General features: G+C 42.8%; 1 protein-coding gene across 1 annotated transcript in view; it reads left to right on the top strand.

Moving 5' to 3' along the window:
* The window catches only part of LOC145413272 (dachshund homolog 1-like), a 134,031-nt gene that overhangs the window by 83,953 nt on the left and 27,156 nt on the right, over nt 1-22,922 (top strand). Inside the window, exon 2 of the mRNA XM_080283004.1 lies at nt 17,847-17,977. Coding sequence (XP_080139130.1) covers nt 17,847-17,977 — 131 coding nt within the window. The remainder of the gene's footprint in view (nt 1-17,846; nt 17,978-22,922) is intronic.

Genomic DNA, 22,922 nt, shown 5'->3' with positions numbered 1-22,922 from the left:
GTGTGTGTGTGTGTGTGTGCCGCCAGAAGATTTTATTCACGTTTATTTCTTTGGCTTTACTGGTTTTATTTCTCCCTCTCCATATTGTCTTCGTGACCACTTCAGTACAATTATGTATTAAAATTTATGCTCCTCATCATTCTTTATCCTTTCCACTGCCCTCATTCCTGTCTTTGTAACGTTTCCATTGTGTTGACTATAGACAGTATTATTCATCTGCTTTCATTATTATTATTATTATTATTATTATTATTATTATTATTATTATTATTATTATTATTATTCGTTGTTTCCTGTGAATTATAAATCTTGGTATGTTACAGGCCTGTATTCTCGTCCGTTAAGGATGCTCCCTAACACCTCTTCCTGAGCAATTGATTTTTGGATATGGGTGGCTAATATCCTAGTGTGCGCTGTTCGTGCTAAGTATGGCGTTATTAAAAGGACTCAGTTGCTACCGAAGTCGACAGTAAGGTGTAATAAAAGAATAAATCGCTTAGGAAAAAGTGGTAGGGAAGTGCCTAAATGTTGCTTAAAATCCCTTCAGTCTGACTACGTCTAAGCTGAATAAAAAGCCTGAAATTCATGAGGATTAAATAAGAACAGAAGACTGGCGTGGGCAATTCTCAGCTCTGGCTAAGTTCAGAGAAATGATTATAGCTTATGATAAACGTACTTGAGCTGAAAGGGTTAAGTTACTTCAGATAATATAAACCCTGTGTTCATTTTTTACGTGGTTGGGAAATTTGTTTGTACATCTCTTTTATTAGGGAGATAAAATTCGCCAGTAATGTGGTGGTAAGAACTTTGTCGTGGTTTTACTCTCTCTCTCTCTCTCTCTCTCTCTCTCTCTCTCTCTCTCTCTCTCTCTCTCTCTCTCTCTCTCTCTCTCTCTCTCTCTCTCTCTCTCTCTCACTCACTTTGTCTCGTCTCCTCTCCACTCCTCTTCCTTTCACATTTTCAGGCCTTCCTTTTTTCTCTGCCTCTTCTTCTTATTCCTCTCTCTCATCTCTTCTCGGAACAGTGAAGGGCATCCTCTCTCTGCTCAACTCCTCTCCCTCTCTCCCCTCTTCCTCTTCTCTCCTCTTCCTCTCTCCCCTCTTCCTCTTCTCTCCTCTTCCTCTCTCCTCTTCCTCTCTTCTCTCCTCTCCTCCCCATCTCTCTCCTCTTCCTTTCATCTTCCTCGTCCTCACTCCTTCAGAAGAGTTGAATGTTCAGCTTTTTTCGTCTCTCCATGAAAGAACTTACGGCACGCAGCTCACCTCAGAGTTCAAAGCTCCCTCTCCTAGTCAACAAGACCCGTATTCACGTCGGTAAATGAAACTCCCTAACACCTCTTCCTAAGCGATTCATTTGACTTACCACACCTGACTGTCCTATTATGTGTCGTCTGATTCCTTTTGACATTGCCATAATTTGTTTAAATATCGCACAGAAGTATATTAACAAGACATAATAAATCGCTGAGGAAGAGGTCTTAGGGAGCCTTCTTACCCTACGAGAGTACGGGCAAAACATGACTTCACCACCCTCACCACTTTCACCATCAGCATCGACTTCACCACCACCATGACCATCACAGTCACTAAAATATCACCACCGCAATCTCCATCATCATGCTTGTAACATTACTATTGTCACCATTGAGCACCATCACGTCATCCACCATCATTTTCACCTTCACCACTCCCTCTGTCACTATCACAGAAACTTACATCACGTCACCAACTATTACCACCACCACCATCACCGCCACCGCCACCACAACCACAGCTAGCCTCCACCACCACCACAACCACAACTAGCCACCACCACCACCAGCACCCTCACTGCCACCACCACCACCACCACCAGCACGCTTCTCCCATCAACACCTTCCGCACGTCTAAGTTATACACGAAGACAATACATTATTTACTAATTTATAGGCAGTATCCTTTCTTTTCCATGAGTGGCCCCTTGAAAAGCAGGAAAAATGGGAATTGGCCGTGTCGATTATTAATGCTACAAGTCATGCAATGTATTGGTTTATTGTATTCCTTCAATGTTTTTGTTGCGTGTCATGAAGTACATTAGTCTATCGAATTTATATAGAAGTTTGTGTGTATAGTTATTTTGTTGATTATTAGGGCCTTTCTTCTTCTTCTTCTTCTTCTTCTTCTTCTCTCTCTCTCTCTCTCTCTCTCTCTCTCTCTCTCTCTCTCTCTCCAGATGACTGTATCCAAACTGCAAAATTAGGGGATTACTTATATTTCCCGTACAGTGATGACTCCTTTTTTTTTTTTTTTTCCTGTCCAGACGATTTTTTTTCAGCTTTGGGTAGATTTACAATGGGGAATAAATATACCTTTCCCTGACGTCTTATGTCTGATGGTCGTCATAAACTTAGTTAAAAAAAACATCTCACACAGGTGAGAAGTTGCAGTATTTATTGTTAGTGCAGGTGAGAAGAGGGGGGGAGAGGGAGGGGGAGGCCGAGGATGAGACGGAGGGATGGAGTGGAGAGGTATATGAGAGAGGGGTGTGTGAGCTGGGAGCAAGGCAGTGAAATGGCGGGGGACAGGGCGACATGGAGGCGATTTGTTTGTGGCCACCCCTTATGTGATTAAGGCGTCTGGCAATAGATAGATAGATAGACAGAAATTGCGGTAGTTGTTATTAATCGAGGTGAGAAGGTACGGTAATTATAATAAGTCCAGGTGGGAAGTTACGGTATATATTAGTCAGTTAGAACTCTTATTTTCGATACTGATAGACGATTTTATTCATTTTTAAATTCCTTGCAGACCAGTGAAGGGAATAATAAAGACCATATTTAAATCCCCTAATTAAAAAGGCCTCTTCTAAATTAAGTACAAAATCGTCCTGTGTGAGCAAGACTGAAGGGAAAGACAGACACCTCATCGCACGGGTGATAAATATTTCTTGTCGTGAAAACTTTACTCTTTACTTTATTGCTTTATTGTATATATTCTCAGCTCAGTGTGCTTCGTTCTTGCAGGTTTTTAATGTTACAGGTCATGCAAAATATTGGTGTATCGTCTCTCTTGTTAACTTTGTGTGCATGAGAAATATTCCTCGTGTTTGTTTATGCTTCAGGTCATGCATAGTGGTGTATCTCATCCAAGTTTTTATTTATTTATTTTTTTATATAGGTCATGTAGTGTATTGGTTTACTGTGCCCAGGTTTCCTTAGCTACACGTCATCCACTATATTGGTTTGTCGTATGGGATTACTGTACTTTTTTTGTAATCTAATGTCATGCAGGATCATTCTGTTAATCTTACGCTTCATGCAGCACTTCCTTTAATTATACACGTCATGCAGCACTGTTCTGTTAATCTTACACGTCATGCAGCACTATTCTCTAAATCTTACACGTCATGCAGCACTTCCTTTAATCATACAAGTCATGCAGCACAAGCCTTTTAATTTTACACGCCATGCAGCACTATTTGTTTACCCACTCGTAAATGTATTGTTATGGTTTGTGATTCTTGCCCATGTTGGTTATAAGTTCAGCGTTATTATTTACCTTGTTCATTATTAATTCGACACGCCATAGAGGATATTGGTTTACCGCCTCCATTCTTGGATTGGTGGATAGAAAATGGGCAAAGGGTCAAGGGGGCAAGGAATCTAGAAAATGGCAGCACCTTCTTCGCCTCGTATTTACATGTCTGGCAGGAGTGTTCGGCAGGTCCTCCATCCTCGGCCCCCTGACATCTTATTGGCTCTCCCCGAACGCTCCCACCCCGACTTATTCCCGCGGTACCTTATTTACAAACCATCTTAAGTTTACTATTTTATTTACAAACCATCTTGAGCGTGGCATCGTATTATACAAATCGTCTTAAGCATAGTATCATATTTACAAACCATCTTGAGCTTAGTATCTTATTTACAATCGGTCTTGAGCTTGGTATCATATTTAGAGACTGTCTTAAGCATAGTGTTATATTTACAGACTTTCTCGAGGTTAACTTGCTTATAAGATTTCTTTTATATATTTTTGTCACTCACACATCTGCTAAACACGTCAGCCAAATTAGAGTGGATTTTAGTGAACAGATGCAAAAAAAAAAAACATTATGATTTCCTATAATTACCAAGAATGGAGACTTATCTGGCAAATTGGCTAAGATGCTTTATAAATATGCTCCGTGGTGACGTCATGTGCCCTACCATTGCGTGCAAATGGCCTTCGTCTGGTTGCAGAGTTATGGATCTACGTGCACCAAGCTATTTTGACTTCTTCAGTACCGTGACTTACGTTTCAGTCTTGCTACTTTTTATATTTCGTTCTTGCTACTTATTTTTCGTTCTTGCTACTTATTTTTCGTTCTTGCTACTTATTTTTCGTTCTTGCTACGTGTTATATTTCGTTCTTGCTGCTTTTTTATATTTCGTTCTTGCTACTTTTTGTATTTCGTTCTTGCTACTTGTTATGTTTCGTTCTTGCTACTTGTTATGTTTCGTTCTTGCTACTTGTTATATTTCGTTCTTGCTACTTGTTATATTTCATTCTGCTACTTTTTATATTTCGTTCTTGCTACTTGTTATATTTCATTCTGCTACTTTTTATATTTCGTTCTTGCTACTTGTTATATTTCATTCTTGCTACTTTTTATATTTCGTTCTTGCTTCGTTTTATATTTCGTTCTTGCTTCCTTTTATATTTCGTTCTTGCTGCTCCTTATAGTTCGTTCTTGCTGCTCCTTATATTTCGTTCCTGCTACTTATTTTACATTTCGTTCTTGCTACTTCCAAACTGTTTTTTCTATACATCTTAGGAAAGTCTTCATATTCATAACCTTCACCTTGAAAGCTAGGTGTGATCGGTACCATAATTATTTATGTGATAGAAAAGCCATATTCCCTCCTTGATTGTAAGATTAAAGAACGTTCAGTACCGTATTTCAGTAGATTTTCAGCAGAACATTCACTTCATTATTCTGAAACTCTGCATCATGTGTTTCAGAATCAAGGTTCAGAGAGAAATGGTATATTATTATTACTATTATTATTATTATTATTATTATATATTATTACATTGCGTGTAAGTCAAGTTCAGTGAATTATGGGCTTGAAGGAATCGATTGTTAGTGTGGAGAGAGTCTGCTGTACAGATATATTCACCGTGAGTGTGTATGAGGCTTTGGGTGGTTAGAAGATAAGGTTGCCCAAATGCTTTATGTTATGTTATTTTATTTATTTATTTTTTATTTATTTATTTATTTTTTTTGAGAGGTAGGGGATGGTATTAGCGGTTTATTTATAGGAAAAAGACTTAGCCATTAAAGACAAACTTCTTAGTGGAATTTTCGCCGAGATTACTGCAGTGTCAAGCCAGACGATTTTACTTGCAGGTGGGAAACTTTCGGAGTTGTGAAGGTAAAGAACACAATCTCTGTTTTTCCTCTAAGCACGTGAGGTTCTTCTTAGTCCAAGTATAAAGAAAAATCAAATACACACTACACACTACAATATTCCTCTGAGTGCTGAACGTTCCTCCTGCGAAAAAGTTAATAAGAGTCTGAGTACCCGGAATAAACTACAATAAACTGACCATCTTGAACACACCTGCCGTCATGGTCAAGGGGCGCTGAAGACATATGTGTTAAGGTCGGGTGGGAGTCGTATAGAACTACCGCAATTTAAGGATTATGAGCAGGTTGTCATGAATATATCCGGCTCATGCGAGAGGCTAAGGGGTGAGGGACGTGGGACACCTTAGGTCAGTGGTAGTGCAATATTCTGAGGGGGCATTTTCTGTGTGTATTTTTTTCAGTGTCCTAATCCTCCTGTATCAGTGTATTTTTATCCCTGTGTCAGTCCATTACTAGTTACCTAATTCCAGAGCTTATCCAAGGGTGGCTGTCATGAAAAACTGAATCATGCATGGGAGGCATATAATTCCCTTGTCTAAGTTCAGTCTGCTAGTTTTCTGCCTAATTCAAGACGACCAAATAGGACTGGGACAAAAACGCCTAAAAAGTAAGGGATATGGATCAGCAAAGAACAGTGGTAATATGTGGTTCTAGGTAGTCATTCAGTTCTCCTACCAGTGCAGTCTATCAGCGTTTATTATCACTGAGTTTATCGAGGGTGTAGCGACAAACCAGTAAGAAGAAGGTGCTAGGGAGCCTCCTGTTATCTTTAAAGCCTTTCACAGTAAAAACGCCTCTTCAAATCATATCCTGCTACTGCAGACTAATTTTTTTTTTGTTAGGTAGGGGAAACTGTCAAAGTCAAGCAGGTAATGGAGATCTTTAAATCATGTACGTCAGAGTTTTCCGTTTGGGGTAAAAATCATCAGGCAGTTTCTATAACCCAATCACTGCGGGAGAAAAAATAGTCAAGCGCCATGAAGAGTAAAAATACAGACATCATTGAAGCCTAATTCGAAGCTGGGGGAGAGAGGTTTGCGTGAGGGTAATCTACATAATGGCTGCCCCCCACAAATTACCTCCTACAATATAATAAAGGTAATTCTGACCAGGTGTGAAGTGGCAGTGGGGGTCATTAGGCAGGGATTAGCTGGAATAAAATCATCTGACGCCACCAGTAAGTAAATAAATAAATGAGTAGATAATAAGAAAAATAAATAAATAAATGAGTAGGTAAATAAATGAATAAATAAATAAATAAATGATGTCCTTGTTTTGAAGATTAAAGGGATGTGTCAAATGTAGGTGAGGTTATCAGACGTGGAATAAGGGAAACTTCTAAGGCTTTTAGTGCGATGACGTCTTACTTTTGTATTTCATGCCCTCTCCATACGATTTTATTCAGCTTAGGTCTTCTTAGTGGAGAGTTAGAACAGATCTTTTTAATGGAGAGTTAGAATTGACGTTTTTAGTGGAGAGTTAGACATTATTCGTGGAGAGTTAGTCATCTCCTTAAATCAGAAGTACAGGCTTAAATTTTATAACTACTGCAGTTATGGTGCCTTACATTGTTATGAATTTTAACTTCTTCAGCTCGGTATAATATTTTTCAATTTACTCTTTCTGTTTTTAGGCAATTTTATAAAGCTTTGGGGAGACTTTTTTTTTTTTTTTTTTTGAGCAAATAGAGCATGAATTCCAACATGATATGTAAGCATAACTATGGCAGCAGATTGGAGGAATTAGCTTTTTTAACAAATTTTGTATAACTCTTTCAAGTCGATGGTTTTTTTTTTTTTTTTTTTCACGCGCTCTCCAGACGACCATTTTTTTTTTTTTTACTTTGAACAGGAAGGGTTTTATATATAGCCTTCATTAACCATTTTAGTACGAGATCTAATGTATTGACAAAAATCAACTAGTGGTAGCAAAAATAAACTAAAAAACAAATGGGTAATAGGAAGGAAGGTGTTAAATTGGCAGCTCCACACTCAGATCGCTCATGCACAGAAATTCCACTCTCATTCATTCATCCCGGATGTTGAACCAAATGTAAGCTAGTTGGTGATGACATGTGAGAATGTGACAAAACATGCGTGGCTCCGCAGCTAAGCCATTCAGCCCATTATTTCCTCTTTTCCTTTCCTTCCTTCCATCATTTCTTCCCTTTATTTCCTTTCCTTCCTTCCATCCTTTCTTCCATTTCTTTCTTTTTTTTTGCCATTCATTTCATCCCAATTTTCTCTTTTCCTTTCATTTACTCCTACCTTCATTCATTCATTCATTGTTTCCTTGTAAGTTATGAGTTTCTCCCTCAAACCTCGCGTGCACCATGCTTCCACTCCCACTAGCAGAGATACCCACACACTAAGATTGTCTTCATCGTGTTGATACTTCCACTGTTTAAACAAGTCCAGGTGCTGTAAAATCACAACTCCCACTCTCATTCCTTCACCCCGGATGTCGAACTGCAAATAAGCTTGTTGGTGATGAAATGTGAGAATGTGACAAGGATAGGCAGGCTCGTGCAGCTGAAGGAAGTGTCAGAGGAGCCGTCTCGCGTGCTTCCTGCAGCGCCAACAATGTGGGTGCTTTGTAAATAACTTCTGTTTGTGGTGATTCAGCCGTTGATTCATACAGAGAGGCATTTCTAGTGTTTAGGAGTATCTTGGATTTATTGATGCTTGTTGTTGGTTCTCGGGATAGGCTAGGCAGTCCGTTCCTCAAACTCCAATCACCCTCTAATATTATTGATGTTTTTCCCTTTCACACGAAAGCCATTCACTCGTGTGTGTGTGTGTGTGTGTGTGTGTGTGTGTGTGTGTGTGTGAGAGAGAGAGAGAGAGAGAGAGAGAGAGATTTGTTCTTGATCTCAGTTTCCTTCACAATTAACTCGTTTTGAAATATAATCCCCATCAAAACGGAATGGAGTTAGGTAAAAATGGATGGCAGGATTCAGGCAAGCACATCACAAGCCTAATATAAGGGAACTTAATCTAGTAACCTAACTTTACCTGTGCACATAATTTCTCAGCCTCCGTAAGGTAAACATCTTCAGTAGAGGGCTGCCGATTTTCCCCGCGTTGTTTCAAACCCTGCATATTGATTTTCGTTAACAAACATTTGCTGGGATACCACCATTATAAAACTCTGTCCTAATGATGTGAGGAAGGGATAGCGCACTCCAAGGTTCCTGAGGCGCAGTTGAGGCAGAAATTATAACACTGTGGTTACTAGAAAGCGCAGTAAAGTACATTCATAAGCCTGCCGTCTTAAGAATTCATCACATAACAAAATACATTCATGTTTGTTGAAGGTAAGAGTTGGCTGGAAGGTGTAGTAATAATATTATGGAATGCAAACTAAACTTACAGAGAAGAGGTATGGATTGCATTTCTGTTTTTGTATGCTGTGTAAACACTCTTGATACGACTCGAAACAGTTTGCTACACGGTATTGTTTTTAGATTCTGTTTAAGGTTTCACAATAATGGAGTAAATGTGTTGGTATGGCAGCTGCAGGTTGGTGGTGATGGTGGGTGGAGGCAGGATGGGGGTGATGGTGATAGGGGCAATGCCGGCTGGGTGGTAGTGGTGGTGGTGGTGTGACATGAGGAGACTGATGGTGGTGGAGGTAGTGGTTGTAGGGTGCGATGAGGAGGGTATTTTTTTTACCCCTACTTGGGGCTACCCACAGGTGAGGGTAGCCCCCTTAACCTTGATTTTTGACAGCAGGTTCACCCCTTGGCTGACCCTCAGCCCATCTACCAAGTTTGTGTAAAGTCAGATCAAAACTACTTGAGATTTGGTGTTAAAAAACACACACACACACACACACACACACACACACACAAAGTTGAACTTTGCCACTGTCGTGTGACATTGACCTCTGACTGATTGTTCTCAAAACTGAACCACTTACCTTTTGCCTTACCCACAACCGTTTCCCCATTTTTTTTCTAAATTGGATAAAAGCTGTTTGGGCTGATTTAACGTTGACCTACCCCCGCGATTCTGACCTTTAAGAACAGTTGGTTTCCTTATTGGCTGACCCTTAACCCTTCTGCCAAGTTTGGTTAAAATCAGGTGAAAACTATTTGAGTTATTCACACACACACACACACACACACACACACACACACACACACACACACACACACACACACACACACACACACACACACACCGCTCGCTGGTGCAGTGGTAACGTTCCCGCTTGCCAAGTGGTGGACGGGAGTTCGCGCCTCGCTCAGGTTGCGAAAAGTTTCACTGACGAAGTGGGTGGTTACTCTCCCCCTTGAGCAAGGGGACGGGTGTGTGCGTGTGTGAAGGTCACAGCCTTGCCCTTAGATCGGACTACAGTATATTAGCTCTCAGCTCCCTTCCGGGAATTATACACGCACACACACACACACACACACACACACACACACACACACACACACACACACACACACAAACCAGTCAAGACATAACACCCTCTCTCGCCATGAAAGTTCATCATTGCCACACCATGAAAATTATATACTGATCTTTGTAAGAAATCTGAAGCACGTCTTGAAAATTTTGGGTTTCCTCGCTGGTTGGGGGTGGGATACTGACGGGATGAGGGTGATTGTGGTGTGGTAAGGGGCAGACAACGAGGGAGTGGGGTGCGTGTGTGGTGTTGGGAGTGTGGTAGTGGTATGATGGACGTGTAGAAGGGTTGGTGGTGCTGGTGGTTGTGGTGGTGGTGGTGAGTACGGAGTGGTAGGTGTGGTTATGGGTGTGGAAGATTGTGAGGTGCAGCAGTGGCGGGGGGGGATGTGATGGGGGTGTGAGGGACGGGGGAAATGGGGGTGATGGTGGTAGTGGTTGCGATGTGCTCAGGAGAGGTATTGGTGGTGGTTGCGGGTGTGGAGATAGGTTAGGCGCAGGAGAGGGGGAGTGATGGGGGGCGAGAGAGGGTGGTGGGGGTGAGGGGACGGTGGCGGCTAGACAAGAGCTGTCGAGAACTGTAGTTAAGCGAGTTACGACCTGTGAGAAAATTGTGTGGCAACAATAAGTTGCTGGGGTAGGTAGTGGGAGGCAGGTGGGGTCAACATTACCTGGGGCCTGGGTGGTTCCTTACTACCCCCTCACCACCACAACCATCGCCTCTTCCACTGGCTCCATCCCCACTCTGACTCTCTCTCTCTCTGGCCAACCTTTATCCTACCTCTCACTCTCACTGTTCCTCACTCTGACTTGCCTTTATCCTACCTCTCACTCTTACTGTTCCTCACTCTGACTTGCCTTTATCCTACCTCTCACTCTCACTGTCTCTCTGTCTGACTATTCTTTACCATACCCCTCACTCTCACTACCCTTCACTCTATCTGCCCCTCACCATACACCTTACTTTCACTGCACTTTACCCCCTCCACACCCTTAGCCTCACCCTCTCACTCCTTACGCTTATTATCCTTTCTTACTACACGTTACTCACCCTCACACTTGCGTTCACATTCCCTTCACCCGTACCCATACTAACCCTCACCCTCACTTCCCATCACCTCTGCCTTCATTACTCCTCACCATACCCTCAGTTCCCCCCACCTCCACCCACACTACCCCTCACCCCTACCCTCACTTCCCCTCACCCTTACCCTCACTTCCCCTCGCCCTTACCCTCACATCTCACCCTTACCCTCACTTCCCTTCGCCCTTACCCTTACTTCTCCTCACCCTTTCCCTTACTACCCCTCACCTTTACCCCCCACCTGCCAACACGTACGCTATTGCTACCTACAACACTTCATCTCTCCTCCCCTACCCTATGCTCTCCCCCACTCACCACCACCTCCACCACAGTCACCCACACCCTTCTCTCACCTCTTCCTTCACCACCTTCATCTCACCACATCTACCACCACTGCCACATCACTACACAACTACCACAATAACCTCATTCTGTTATCACTTTCCCCTCTCACACTTCATTACTACCCCTGTTCTGCCTCTCACAATCCATTCCCTTCCCATCTTCCACTCCAGTCACCTCCCTCTCTCTCTCTTCTGTCCTACTGCAACCCCTCTTCCTTTCCCTTTTGCACTTCACCTTCACTCCCTCCCCTCCTCCATTCCCAATCCCTCTCCCCTCTTCCTTCTCCCAGTCTACTCACCCTCTCTCCCCTCTTTCACTCCACCCCTTCTCCCTTCTCCCACTTCACTCCATCATCCTTTTCATTTATGACTCCCCTTAACTGTTCAGTCCAAGTCAACCCTTTCCCTTCCTTTAGAGTACATAAACCCCTTCACAGGAATAAGGTTTTAATGTACTTAATTTTTAGTTACTCGCTACCAGACGATTAGATTCAGTTTAGCAAAGGCTCCCTCATAGTGCAGTGGCTAAGACATATTCCCTACTCCCCATTTCCTTCCCTAAACCCGATGATGTATTTTTAAGTGTATTGTGGCTATCCTCAGACGATTATATTCCGTCTTGGAAAGATATCTAGTACTGAGGAGGCTAATTTAGACTGTATGTAACCCATTCAGTTCGAAAAGGCTCCTCTCAGCTTAATAAAATTGTCTGGAAATAGCAAGAATTAATAAGCGTCTTGGTAATAAAGGTAGTAATCTTTTCCCTTACATCCCTCCTGCTTGAAGTCTCTCCCAAGCTTAATAAAATCGTCTCAAAATAGCTAGAATAAAGCAAGTAGGCTTGTCGGGAGTAAAGATGCTGTGTTACCTTAAAATTCACCTTAATTGTTCGCAACCAAGCTTTCGGCCTTCCCCCATCACCTCCTTTGTGTACCGCATCCCATCCTCATCACAATCTTGTTTCTCAAAATATTAGGCTCAGGGCATCTCCCGCCAAGGCTTTCATTAGCTGAAGTTCATTTTTTATCACATTAACGCCTTCACTTCGATGCTTTGGGAGTTAATTTTATTCGCTGTAGTCAGACGGATTTCTCCAGCTGTAAGATCGTTTGTCGTAGTTGAGTTACAAGCAGTCTCCCCTAGCCCGTTTGATAGGATCTCTCTCCATCTCTCACTCTATAGCTCTATCTCTGTATCTCAATATCTCTGTATCTCCAACACCCCCCCACACACACACACACAAACAGTCCTTTCTACTAGACTACCACTAGTCGAGACTTCCTTCTCTCTGCTACACAAAATTATCAGCTTCGTAGCCAGCATTGAAAAAAATAAATTGTGATATGTTAATGGAAATAGTTTACAATTTTTCACAGAGAGATTCTGATATGCGGTAAAATGCTGATGGAAATAATTTGTAACCTTTTCACTACGAGAATCCCCTCCTTTAGAGCTTCCAGAATAGTAGTTCGTTAGCCAGCACAACTAAAAATAAGCGAGCTCATTAATCTGAAGGGGAAAGCGAGGTAGGTTCTAAGCATTTCATAACTAGAATCTCCCCCAAAGATGCACCGATTCATACTTTGGTAACCATAAGAAACGAAGAGGAACATATAAACGTAGCAATGACAGGGCCAGCAGAGATAAGTTTGCAGCTATTTCGCGACGAGATATTCCCGTCCCCTGTCCTAACGCTTCACAAAACTACTATTAGATTCCCCCTCCTTCCCGAATCTACACAGTGTCATCAGTTCGGTATCCAGAATGAAATTTTAAAAAGACGTCAATACACAGAAGGAACTACCCCTTGGACCATCCCCTTCCCGGTGCCTTTAGCCACGGGTGTCCGCCTCGTCAAACTCACCCCAGTGCTGCCCCTCCAGTTATTGTGGCGCGGATTGGCTGTTGGCCTTGTTATTGTGCTGGGGAGGGGCTGTTAGGTACGGTTGTTAGCGGCCCTCTTACGGGGCTTTCGTCCGTCACAGTGTTGTTTCAGTTGGTCAGGGGGTACAGAGCTTATATTAAAAGTGTGTGTGTGTGTGTGTGTGTGTGTGTGTGTGTGTGTGTGTGTGTGTCTGTGTCATGTATTGGTATATTGATTATTTCTGATTCTTTCTTAGTTTGAAGTACTGCAATTTTCTGCAGTTTTTTTTTTTTTTTTTTTTTTTTTATGTGTCCGACTCTGGGCAAAGGCTTCAGAGCCTATTGCTTGGGGGCACTGAACTATCCCAAGGCCCAGTAGTCCTCCTACACCTCCACATGTCACCACTTCGGCGCTAACACCCACCATCCATATTGAATACATGCTAGGGCTGTCTCATACAGGATTGGTGTATTGGTATTAAGCGGGGGTATTTTTACGACATGTCGGCGGGTCATCTGGTAGATCAGGAAAGTCTGCTTTTAGGAAATTCAAATCCTCAAACTGTTCCCTGCCCCAGCCGGGATTCGATCCTGGGACCATTAGGACCGCAGGCCGCCTCTCTACCGATTCAGCCACGCCTCCCCCTTTGGGGTAGTAGCTTTTTTATTTTTTTTACCATGAACTTTTTATGGAGGAGTGCTGGTTCTCATCTATGCACTGGTGTATTGATGATTATGTAATGAGTGCGTTTTTTCATAGTTTGATGGAATGCAGTGCCTCAAGTGGGTATATTGACAGTATTTTTTTACGAGGCGCAGTTTATCTCCTGCGCCACTGTGTTGATATAAGGTACAGTTGCCATCAGTAATCCTTATACAAATCTGGGTGTTCAAATTAGTGAAACGCGACTGCAACCCTCCCAATCCGCTCGTGTCGCCGTTAACATTTATTTTGTAGCATCCCCTTTTGCTTTAGAAACAGATTTAAAGAATTGTTGATGGTTGCTCTGTAAACTGAAGCGACATGGTTAATAGTAGTCAATTTTTGTTAGATCTCGTTCTGTTTTGTCATTGTTTCGAGACAGTCTACAAGAATTACTGATGACAACTGTGTAAGAACTTTGATGGCATGTGTGTGTACTGTAGTGACAATCATTATTATTGGCTAATTTTGGCAACATCTTATTCGGCTTTGGTATAGTTCGAGACAGTTTATAAGAGCTGTTGGCAACTGTATGATATCGTTCGGTTATGACGTAGTTTAGAGACAGCTGGCAAAAAATACTGATGACAGCTGTGTATGAACGTAATTCTGACACATCGGAGTTGAGATCGTGCTGCCGTTGGTGCCCGGTAGAGTGTGATGAATACAAGAACTGTCTGAAGTAACGAAGTACGCCTGCCATCATCCTCGTCAAAGCCCCTTCAAGCCAGACAATTCCTGCCACTGAGCTGAACAGAGACTAAAACGCCCTTGCAAGTAATAGGTTTTCAGGACGTCAGGGGCTTGATTGAGGGAGGGGGCAGGTTGCAGGAGGGAGAAGAGAAAGGTGTTGGGGAAGGGAGAGCTCAGAGCAAGGGAAGGAGAAGCTCAGAGGAGGGAAGGGGGGAGCTCTGAGGAAGGGAGGGAGAAGGGCAAGGGTTGGGTCTCTGAGAAGTGATGGTTGGAGAGTAGAGGAGACAGGACGGGGTGGTGGGTGGAGGGGAAGAAAGTGTATGGCGAAGTGTATGGATGGTGAAGAAGGTCAAAGAAGGTATGGCAGGGTGAAAGGGACGGGGGGAGGGAGTCGGTAGGCACTGGAGCGAATTAGGAAGGGGAAACAGTGGATGAGAGAGAGGAGAGGGTGTGCAGAGAGGGGAGAGCGGGGGAGGGGAGATGGAGGGGACAGTGGATGGAAAGAAGAGGAAGGGGGTACTGGGACCGAAAACGAGGAGGGGAAGGGAGGGAAGACATTATGTGGGGGACGGAAGAAGTAGGGGAACAGTGACCGAGGAGAGAATAGGAAGGAGTTGGATATCAGATGAGGTGGAGGGGAGAGGGACAGTGTAAGAGGGAAAGGGAACAGTGTCGGGACAAGGAAGGTGTAGGGGGAAGGGTAGGTGTGGGAGGGTGAAGGGTGATGTGGGGGTTGCATGCGTGTGGGCGTCTTGTTGCGGCAGGCCGGTCCGCAGAGTAATGACCCCAACATATTACAGTTTGTACACAGCAGACGTCCACCCGCCACACAATTGATTACCCAGGAATCGTCCCTAGATTGAAAACTCGTTGCCGATATGAGGACGTTCCACCAAGGCATTTATCACTGTAGAGAGAGGTGGATATGCTCTTTATTTATGCATGGATGGTTTGGTAACTGAAGGATTATTTTCCAAGATACAGCGTTTGATCTACTACGATACGAAGTTCCTTAAGTTTGTAGATTTTAAATATGTAAAAATTTGGATATTACTCATCTGTCTAGGAAGATTATTTGCTCTTTATTTATGCATGGGTGATTGGTGATTGAAGGGCCATTTTGATAGTGTTTGGTGTAGTGTGATGTGATATGCCTCAAGGAGTTGGAAGTTTGTAAATATGTACAGACTTAGGAAGATGATGATTTCCGCTTTTATTCATGGATTGATTAATTGGTGTTCAAGAATTCTTTTGTTAAGATATAGCATGTTGTATTCTGTATTACCGAATTGATTGGAGAGTTAGTTTGTAAGACGTTTATGAATTACTGTATTTTGTAAGACGATGATGATGAGAGAGCGTTCGGTTCGCGGCATAGTGTGATAAGAAACCTCAAGGAGTGTATAGTTATCAGTAAATATCAAAAGATCTATATTGTTAACCGTTTTTATTTAATGATAGGTAACTGCTTCATACGGTAATGTCTTTATTTAATTCATTCTTCCTACAACCAGACGATTTTGTTAAGAACACCTTAGTAATGTAGGGGTTAATTATGTCCTTATGTATCACCATCTTAATAGCCTCCTAAGCTGAATAAAATCGTCTGGAGGTAGCAAGAAAGAATTATGCACACTTTATTGTATACAAGGGATTAAAAATTGGAATAGATCTGCATGTTCAGTGCTGCTTCTGTTGTAATATTGTGTCCTAATTTTCTCTTCTTTCCTCATACTAGATACGCTAAGAATTATGTGATATGAATTTACTAACACGAGTTGGGTTTAAATAATCTTCATGTCAGTTCAGTACGAAGCAGAATTTATATGTAAGATTTCCAGTTTACACGAAGGATATTTTTACTCAGCACAAAATTCGCTCTTGTAGTATTTTTTCATCGCTGTCTCATGTCTGTTTTGATTTTCCTCCGTCCCATCACTGGCACCCAGTTTTCCATTTTCCTGTGACTTTCCTCTCACCCAGTTCTTCTCTACCTTTTCATTTACCTCTGAACTTTAGACCGTATTCTTAAAACGGAAAATTCAGAGTTTTAGGCAAGACCCTGAGTTATGACTGTAAATTTTAGAACAACTGTGAAGATGGGAAATGACTAGGTTGCATTTCTTTTTAATAGCTTCTTGTTTTCATCTCATCTTGTGTTTCATTAACCACCTATGATGTATTTTGAGTCTTGCTTCTACAGACGATATATTAAACTTAGGAGAGACTTCGAGAGAAAAAAAATGGTTTAGATATAACCTTCACCAGCCCACTAGCTACTTGGACGCTTCCCTAAGCTTAATAAGATTGTCTACCAGCAAGAATTATAAAAGAAAATACGGCATCGAATTGTACAGGTTAAGAATGTCAAAAGTGGGGATTCTTCCTCCTCCTTAATCTGTTTTATGAATACAGTTAGTTTTTTTCTTCACACTTCCTCTGCCTCTATGACTTCACACTTTACTCTTCATCTGCTTCTTCAGCTCACCACCATCACCGCCACAGAAGCAGCGCGTGTGTATTAGGGCCATCTTCTCGTGGGTTTAAAAGGCGCCCAGTACCTCTTCCTTAGCGATTTATTGTGCGAATTGCACCTTGTTATTTATGTCGTTAGTACATTGCACCGTATTGCTATCTGTGACTTTTTGCACCTTATTTATCTGTATCTTTCAGTATCAACGTTACTCGCATTGATCAACTGTTTAATAAGATACAGTCAGTAGAAAATTAAAGTTCATATGCAGAAAAAAGACTAACAAGGTAATGGGGATGAAGTAGAAGAGTTATACCATACCGTTCTCAAATATTTACAATGAAGGAAATTAGAGGTGGTAGGAAGCTTTTGAATATAGCGTTTACCATATTTAGGCCCTCCGTTCGAGTATGTATTATTCTTCTTGCTATCTCCAGACGATTTTTCTCAATTGTGGAGACCTTCAAACTGGAGAGGTTATAGTCTTATCTCTTCACCATGAGAGATTTGGCAGAGGCTGGATCGAACTTGGAGGGGTTAGGCATAGGCTTCATTGATCCATTCATTTCGAGGGGTTTGCCAAAGGTTGAAAAAATCATCTTATGGTAGCAAGACTAAATCAATAAAACACATTGAACCAAGGGAATTAAAACCACCCAGGAGAATAATGTCCCTTTGAAATCTCTCTGCCCCCTTAACCCCTCCCTTTGAGTACCAAAAGCCACCCACGAGAATATGCCCCTTTGAAATCTCTCTCAACCCCCTTAACCCCCCTCGCCTTGAGCACCAGCACTGTCTATCTGTCTATCGCCGCATGGGTCCCTTCCCTTACTAACCTTGATGGTGTGTTTATCGTGTACTGTTTTGTACTCACCTCCAGCTCCAGGCCCGGTCGTCCCCCCAAGCGCGCCTCAGACTTCATGACCATGGCACCCTCTCAGGATGCCCTCTTCGATCTCAAGAAGCGACACATGGAAACCCCGCCAGGATTCCCCAATGGACACATGCCAGGTAGGGGTCACAATTTGCCACGTCCATAGCAAGGCCTAGTCCTGGTTATTTCCTCCTAGCGACAGTTCTTTGAGGATCTGCATCAGTCTTTGTGATGTGCAATTTAATATTTCTTGACGTTTTCCTAGAGTTATAGAATCCACAGTTAACAAAGATCTTAGCAAGACAGACCTATTTATTTCCATTTAGCAACAGATCTTTAGGGATCTGCCTTAGGTTTTAGCTATATATGAACAATTGTACTGTACTTCTTGGTAATTTTCTAGAGCTGACGTGGTGACAAGGGATTCATTTCTAACCAGTGGCTTCCTCGTCCTGGGCCCTCGGGTGATAAGGAAATTGCTGTTACCAATTTATTTATTTATTGGTTATCGATAAGTAAGTGTTCATTTCGGGTACCTGGAGACAAAGACAAACTCTCTTAATCAGGTCCTTGTTTAAGAATCATTGTCTTTGACTTACAATGTTAGTTAGAACGAGCGGCTTTTTCCCCTCATGTGTTTTACGCGATGCCTGGGCCAGTGCGATACCGGCAGATGATAATACGGTAACTTCGTATGATAACTTTCAATCTGTTTCTTGCGATATCTTTTTAATTCTGTCATTGCTACCTCCAGACGATGTTATTCAGCGTAGGAGAGACTTCCTGAACTGGATGAATTAATATAGCCTTCGCGAGCCTCTATACTATGTGGGAGCTGTCCTGACCTAAAGAAAATCGTGCAGAAGCTGGAAAAATAATGTAGAAGTGCTTCAGGAACTTCCATTGACCGACCTCTGTTTGCTTCCCTTTGCCTCATGATAGTGGCTTTCTTTGCATCACTGGCTTCCTTAATTTAGCAGTTTCCCTTTGCTTCCTGACAGTGGTATCTTGTTTTGTGACTTCCTTTATATTTCAGTAGCTTCCCTTTGCCTCCCTCTGTTTTCTTTTACATCTATCAGATTCCCTCTTGCCTTCCCATTGCCTCCTCTAAAGGTCCCTCCCCTTTGGCTTCCCTTTGCTTCATCCAAACTTACTCCCTCCTCCTTGCTTTTTCTTTCTCTCCTCCAGATTTCCCCATTTCCCTTTTCTACGTCCTCTAACTTCACCCTTTCTTTCGCTTCCTCTAAATTTCCCCTCTCTCCTTAGCTTCCTCTAAACTTTCAACCCTCCCCTTTGCCATTTAATTCCCTCCTCTAAACTTGCCCCTACTCTATTTCTTCTCAGCGTCTTCCCATTTCCTTTGCCCTCCCTTTCCGTCGTCTAAACTTCCCTCCCCCCATTACTCTCTGTAGAGTCTCCCTCCCTTTTTGCCTTCCCTTTCTTTCCTCAGTCTCTCTCCTCTCCCTTTTCCTCTCAGTTTCTCTCCCTCCCTTACTTCCTCTAGACTCCCTACCCCCTACCTTTTTGCTTTCCCTTTCCTTGCTTTAAAGTTCCCTCCTCCCTTTACGTCCTACTCACCTCCTTTTTTTTTTCCTTCCCTTTTCATCCTCTTTAGTTTTCTCCTCTTACTTCCTCTAGACTCCCTCTTTTTCCTTCACTTTCCTTCATGTAAGTCTCCCGCCTCCCTTTACTTCCTCTAGCCCTTCCCTTTACCTTTCCTTTGCTTCCTGGAGGCACTAAGGCCGTGGCAGATTCCCGTGTGTGTCTGCGTCCAGCTGCCTCACTACGGCATATTGAACGCTCGTTACTTCATTATTGACCCATTATTTAACTTGATGACCTGTGAAGGCTTCTGAATTAATCACTATTGATCTTGGCCAACGTATGTCCATCACAAACTGGGTAGCCCTGACTGTGTATCTCTTTTTAGATATATCAGTGTGTTTCCATACCAAATCTAACCAAACCTAACTTAATCTAACTTTACCTAATCTTACTCTGCCCTACTCTTCCTAGCCCAGCCAAGTCTGCCCTCCCCAGCTAAGCTCATGTAACCTAGCTTAAGCTGAATGTCCTGCATAGACTGCTAATGTATGTATGCCCCTTCCAACACATGTATGCCTCTCATTATGTATGCCTCTTCCAGTGGTGGTTTCCCTCATGTGTGTGTGTGTGTGTGTGTGTGTGTGTGTGTGTGTGTGTGTGTGTTTGTATGTGTGTGTGTGTGTGTGTGTGTGTGTGTGTGTGTGTGTGAGACTCTTCAAGTAGATGAGGCTTGAAACAAAGTCCATAAATCATCCAAAAAGAAATGTATTACATGAACATTAAATGAAGTCGGTCTCTGTCTGTTTCCTGATGCCATGCCTAGTTTTTTTTCCTTGACGTAATAAAAACCATCATATTTCCCTTGACCTTCCCTCGTCACCTCCCTCATTCCCTTCTTCCCTTCATTCACCTTTATTTTCCCGTACACCCTTTTCTACCTCCCCACCCTTCCCCTTTGGTAACCTCCCTTCCTTCTCTCAAACCCTTGTCTTTCTCTTCCTTCCTCCCCAGCAACCATATCACCCAGTCTCTTTTCACTCCCTTCACTGGCTGTTTTCCTTACTTCCCTTCCTCCCTAGCAACCTTCCCTCCCTCCGTCACTCATTTCTCCCTTCCCAGGCCACCTTCCCTTCCTTTCTGTCTCTTTTACTCCCTTCCCTTGCTATATACCTCCCTCACTTCCCTCCATCCCTACCTCTCTCGTTCCACCTTTCCATTGCTACTATTCCAACTTTCTTAACTCCCTACCCTCCCTCGCTACCTCCCTCACCTCCTTCCATCCCCTTCTCCCTCCCTCCCTCACCTCTTGCCATCCCTTTCTCCCTCTCTCCCCTCCCTCCCTCACCTCTTGCCATCCCTTTTTCCCTCTCTCCCCTCCCTCCCTCCCTTTCCGAGCTACCTCCCTCACCTCCCACCCATCCCCCTAGGCAGCGAGGGAGCCTGGAAGTGCCTCGCATTAAACTCGTGGCTGGAAAAAATTACAGGGAATACGTTAGCCTTCGGGAATATGTATCAGGACCTTCTGAGAGATGGTTTTAGCCAGCTGGGTATATCTGAGGCAGCTGGTGACGGGTATAATGCGACTTGATTTATTTTTTAGCTCCTGTTTTTATGTGACCGAGCAGGACCTTCTGAGAGATGGTCTTAGCCAGCTGGGTATATCTGAGGCAGCTGGTGACGGGTATAATGCGACTGGATATACTTTTTTGCCCCTGTTTTTATGTGACTGAGCGTATACTTGAGTTTACGTTCCCTAAAGCCAAGCAGTCCTGTTACGCGCCACAGTTTCACATGTCACTCTGGTGTTACTTACCATATTGAATACATTATGGGATTTTTATTTGGGACTGGTGTACTGGGATTAATGAGGGTGTTGTTTATGGCACGTTGATTGGTCGTGTGGAAGATCAATAACTTTTCAAAATCGAAATTCAAATCATCGGTCTCCCTCCCTAGCTGGAGATTGAACGCACTTCATTTCGGATAGCAGACCAGTTATTTAACCAACTAGCCACAGCCTTAAGCGTAAATAGCATAGAATTGGTGTTATTAGCCAGTCTTCCGTACAGCCAATGTTTGAAGAAGATCCACCAGTGAACGTGAGACAGCCAGATATACAGAGAATAATTTAGCCATCGGGAGTAAATATTGGCGTGCTTGTTCGAGTCAGCGTTATTCAGCCGTCCCGAACCGGCGATGCTTGGGAGATCCGGCAGCACGGGTGATACGGCCACGAGACATTAAGGTTGACCGTGTAGCGCATTTAGCCAGTCATTTCATCTCGGAGGATCTACGTCTGTATTTTTCAAGCCGTCTGTTCTCCGTGTGTGTGTGTGTGTGTGTGTGTGTGTGTGTGTGTGTGTGTGTGTGTGTGAGAGAGAGAGAGAGAGAGAGGAACACATAGGAGTTTGTGTATTGTATTCTAAGGATATGTGGATCCTGTCGAGTATTGAACAGCCTTTATTTTCCGTATAACTAATGTATAATACTAATAATATACAACACGAGTACAAGACCAAGTTTGAGTCTGACGTTTCATGAGCAGTTTTCTTTCCCCCATGGCTTCCCCCTTGACTTGCAAAATATTCTGAAAAAGTCTTCGAATCTAGTAGGCTGTATCTTTAGCGACATCATCCTAGAAAATGTCAGTGGGTAGATATTAGACCCGACCGACTTCCTGATGTCCGTCGAATTCAGTCCATATAATCTTTGCAAATATTACCCTGCAGGAGGAGTATTTTAGCCTTGTATTTCCCCAGTAGCCTCACCCGTATATAGAAAGTTAATGATAAATATAAAATCATACTTATTTTCTGATCTCGGTTATACTCCCTCTGTATAATCCTAGCATTTAATACCCTCAAGGAGAAGTACCTTAGCGTAGTATATCTCCATTATCCTTACCATTATACAGAAGGTTAATGGTCGATGATAAAATCCAACTTATTTCCTGATCTCAGCCAGACTCCATCTCCAAAGTCACTTCTTATTGCCTATCCAGTTATACTTAAAGAATAACTTGGAGGAGTGACCATTATCTCTCCACTCTACGGAAGGTGTACCGACTAATGGCTAATATAAGACTTGACCGCCATCCTGTAATCTCCTCCAAGCCTTTTATATTTACTACCCTCAGCTCCACCACTATAATTTAAACTTTATGTCCCTCTAGAGCTGTGCCAGGTTTTTATTGGTTTTACTCTTATGTAACGCGGAAGTCTCAAACCCTTCAGCCCGAGAACGTCATTGTTTTATTCCTCGTACCATAATGCGATTTTTAAAGCCTCGTTAACCCTTTCACTATTTTGTTGCCCTCCGAAATTTTATAAAAACGTTCTATAGCAACCCTGCCATTTTTTTTTAACTATTTTTGCATATGAAGTTGTAGTTGCAACCGAGGCTCAACCAGACGTGAACCCAGTGGACTGCAGGCTGAAGATGCCCTCCTCCTGTAATCCACCATCCTCTTTGGGGGTGATAGGGGGGGAGACGAGGAGTTTTGCAATAACCGGGTAGTGGAGGATCTCGCTTGTCAGT

The sequence above is a fragment of the Coenobita brevimanus genome, chromosome 12, assembly GCF_032717465.1.
Source record: "Coenobita brevimanus isolate Jiangsu-jjx chromosome 12, ASM3271746v2, whole genome shotgun sequence".
In the NCBI taxonomy this organism is placed as follows: Eukaryota; Metazoa; Arthropoda; class Malacostraca; order Decapoda; family Coenobitidae; genus Coenobita; species Coenobita brevimanus.
This window is presented reverse-complemented; position numbering and strand designations above follow the sequence as displayed.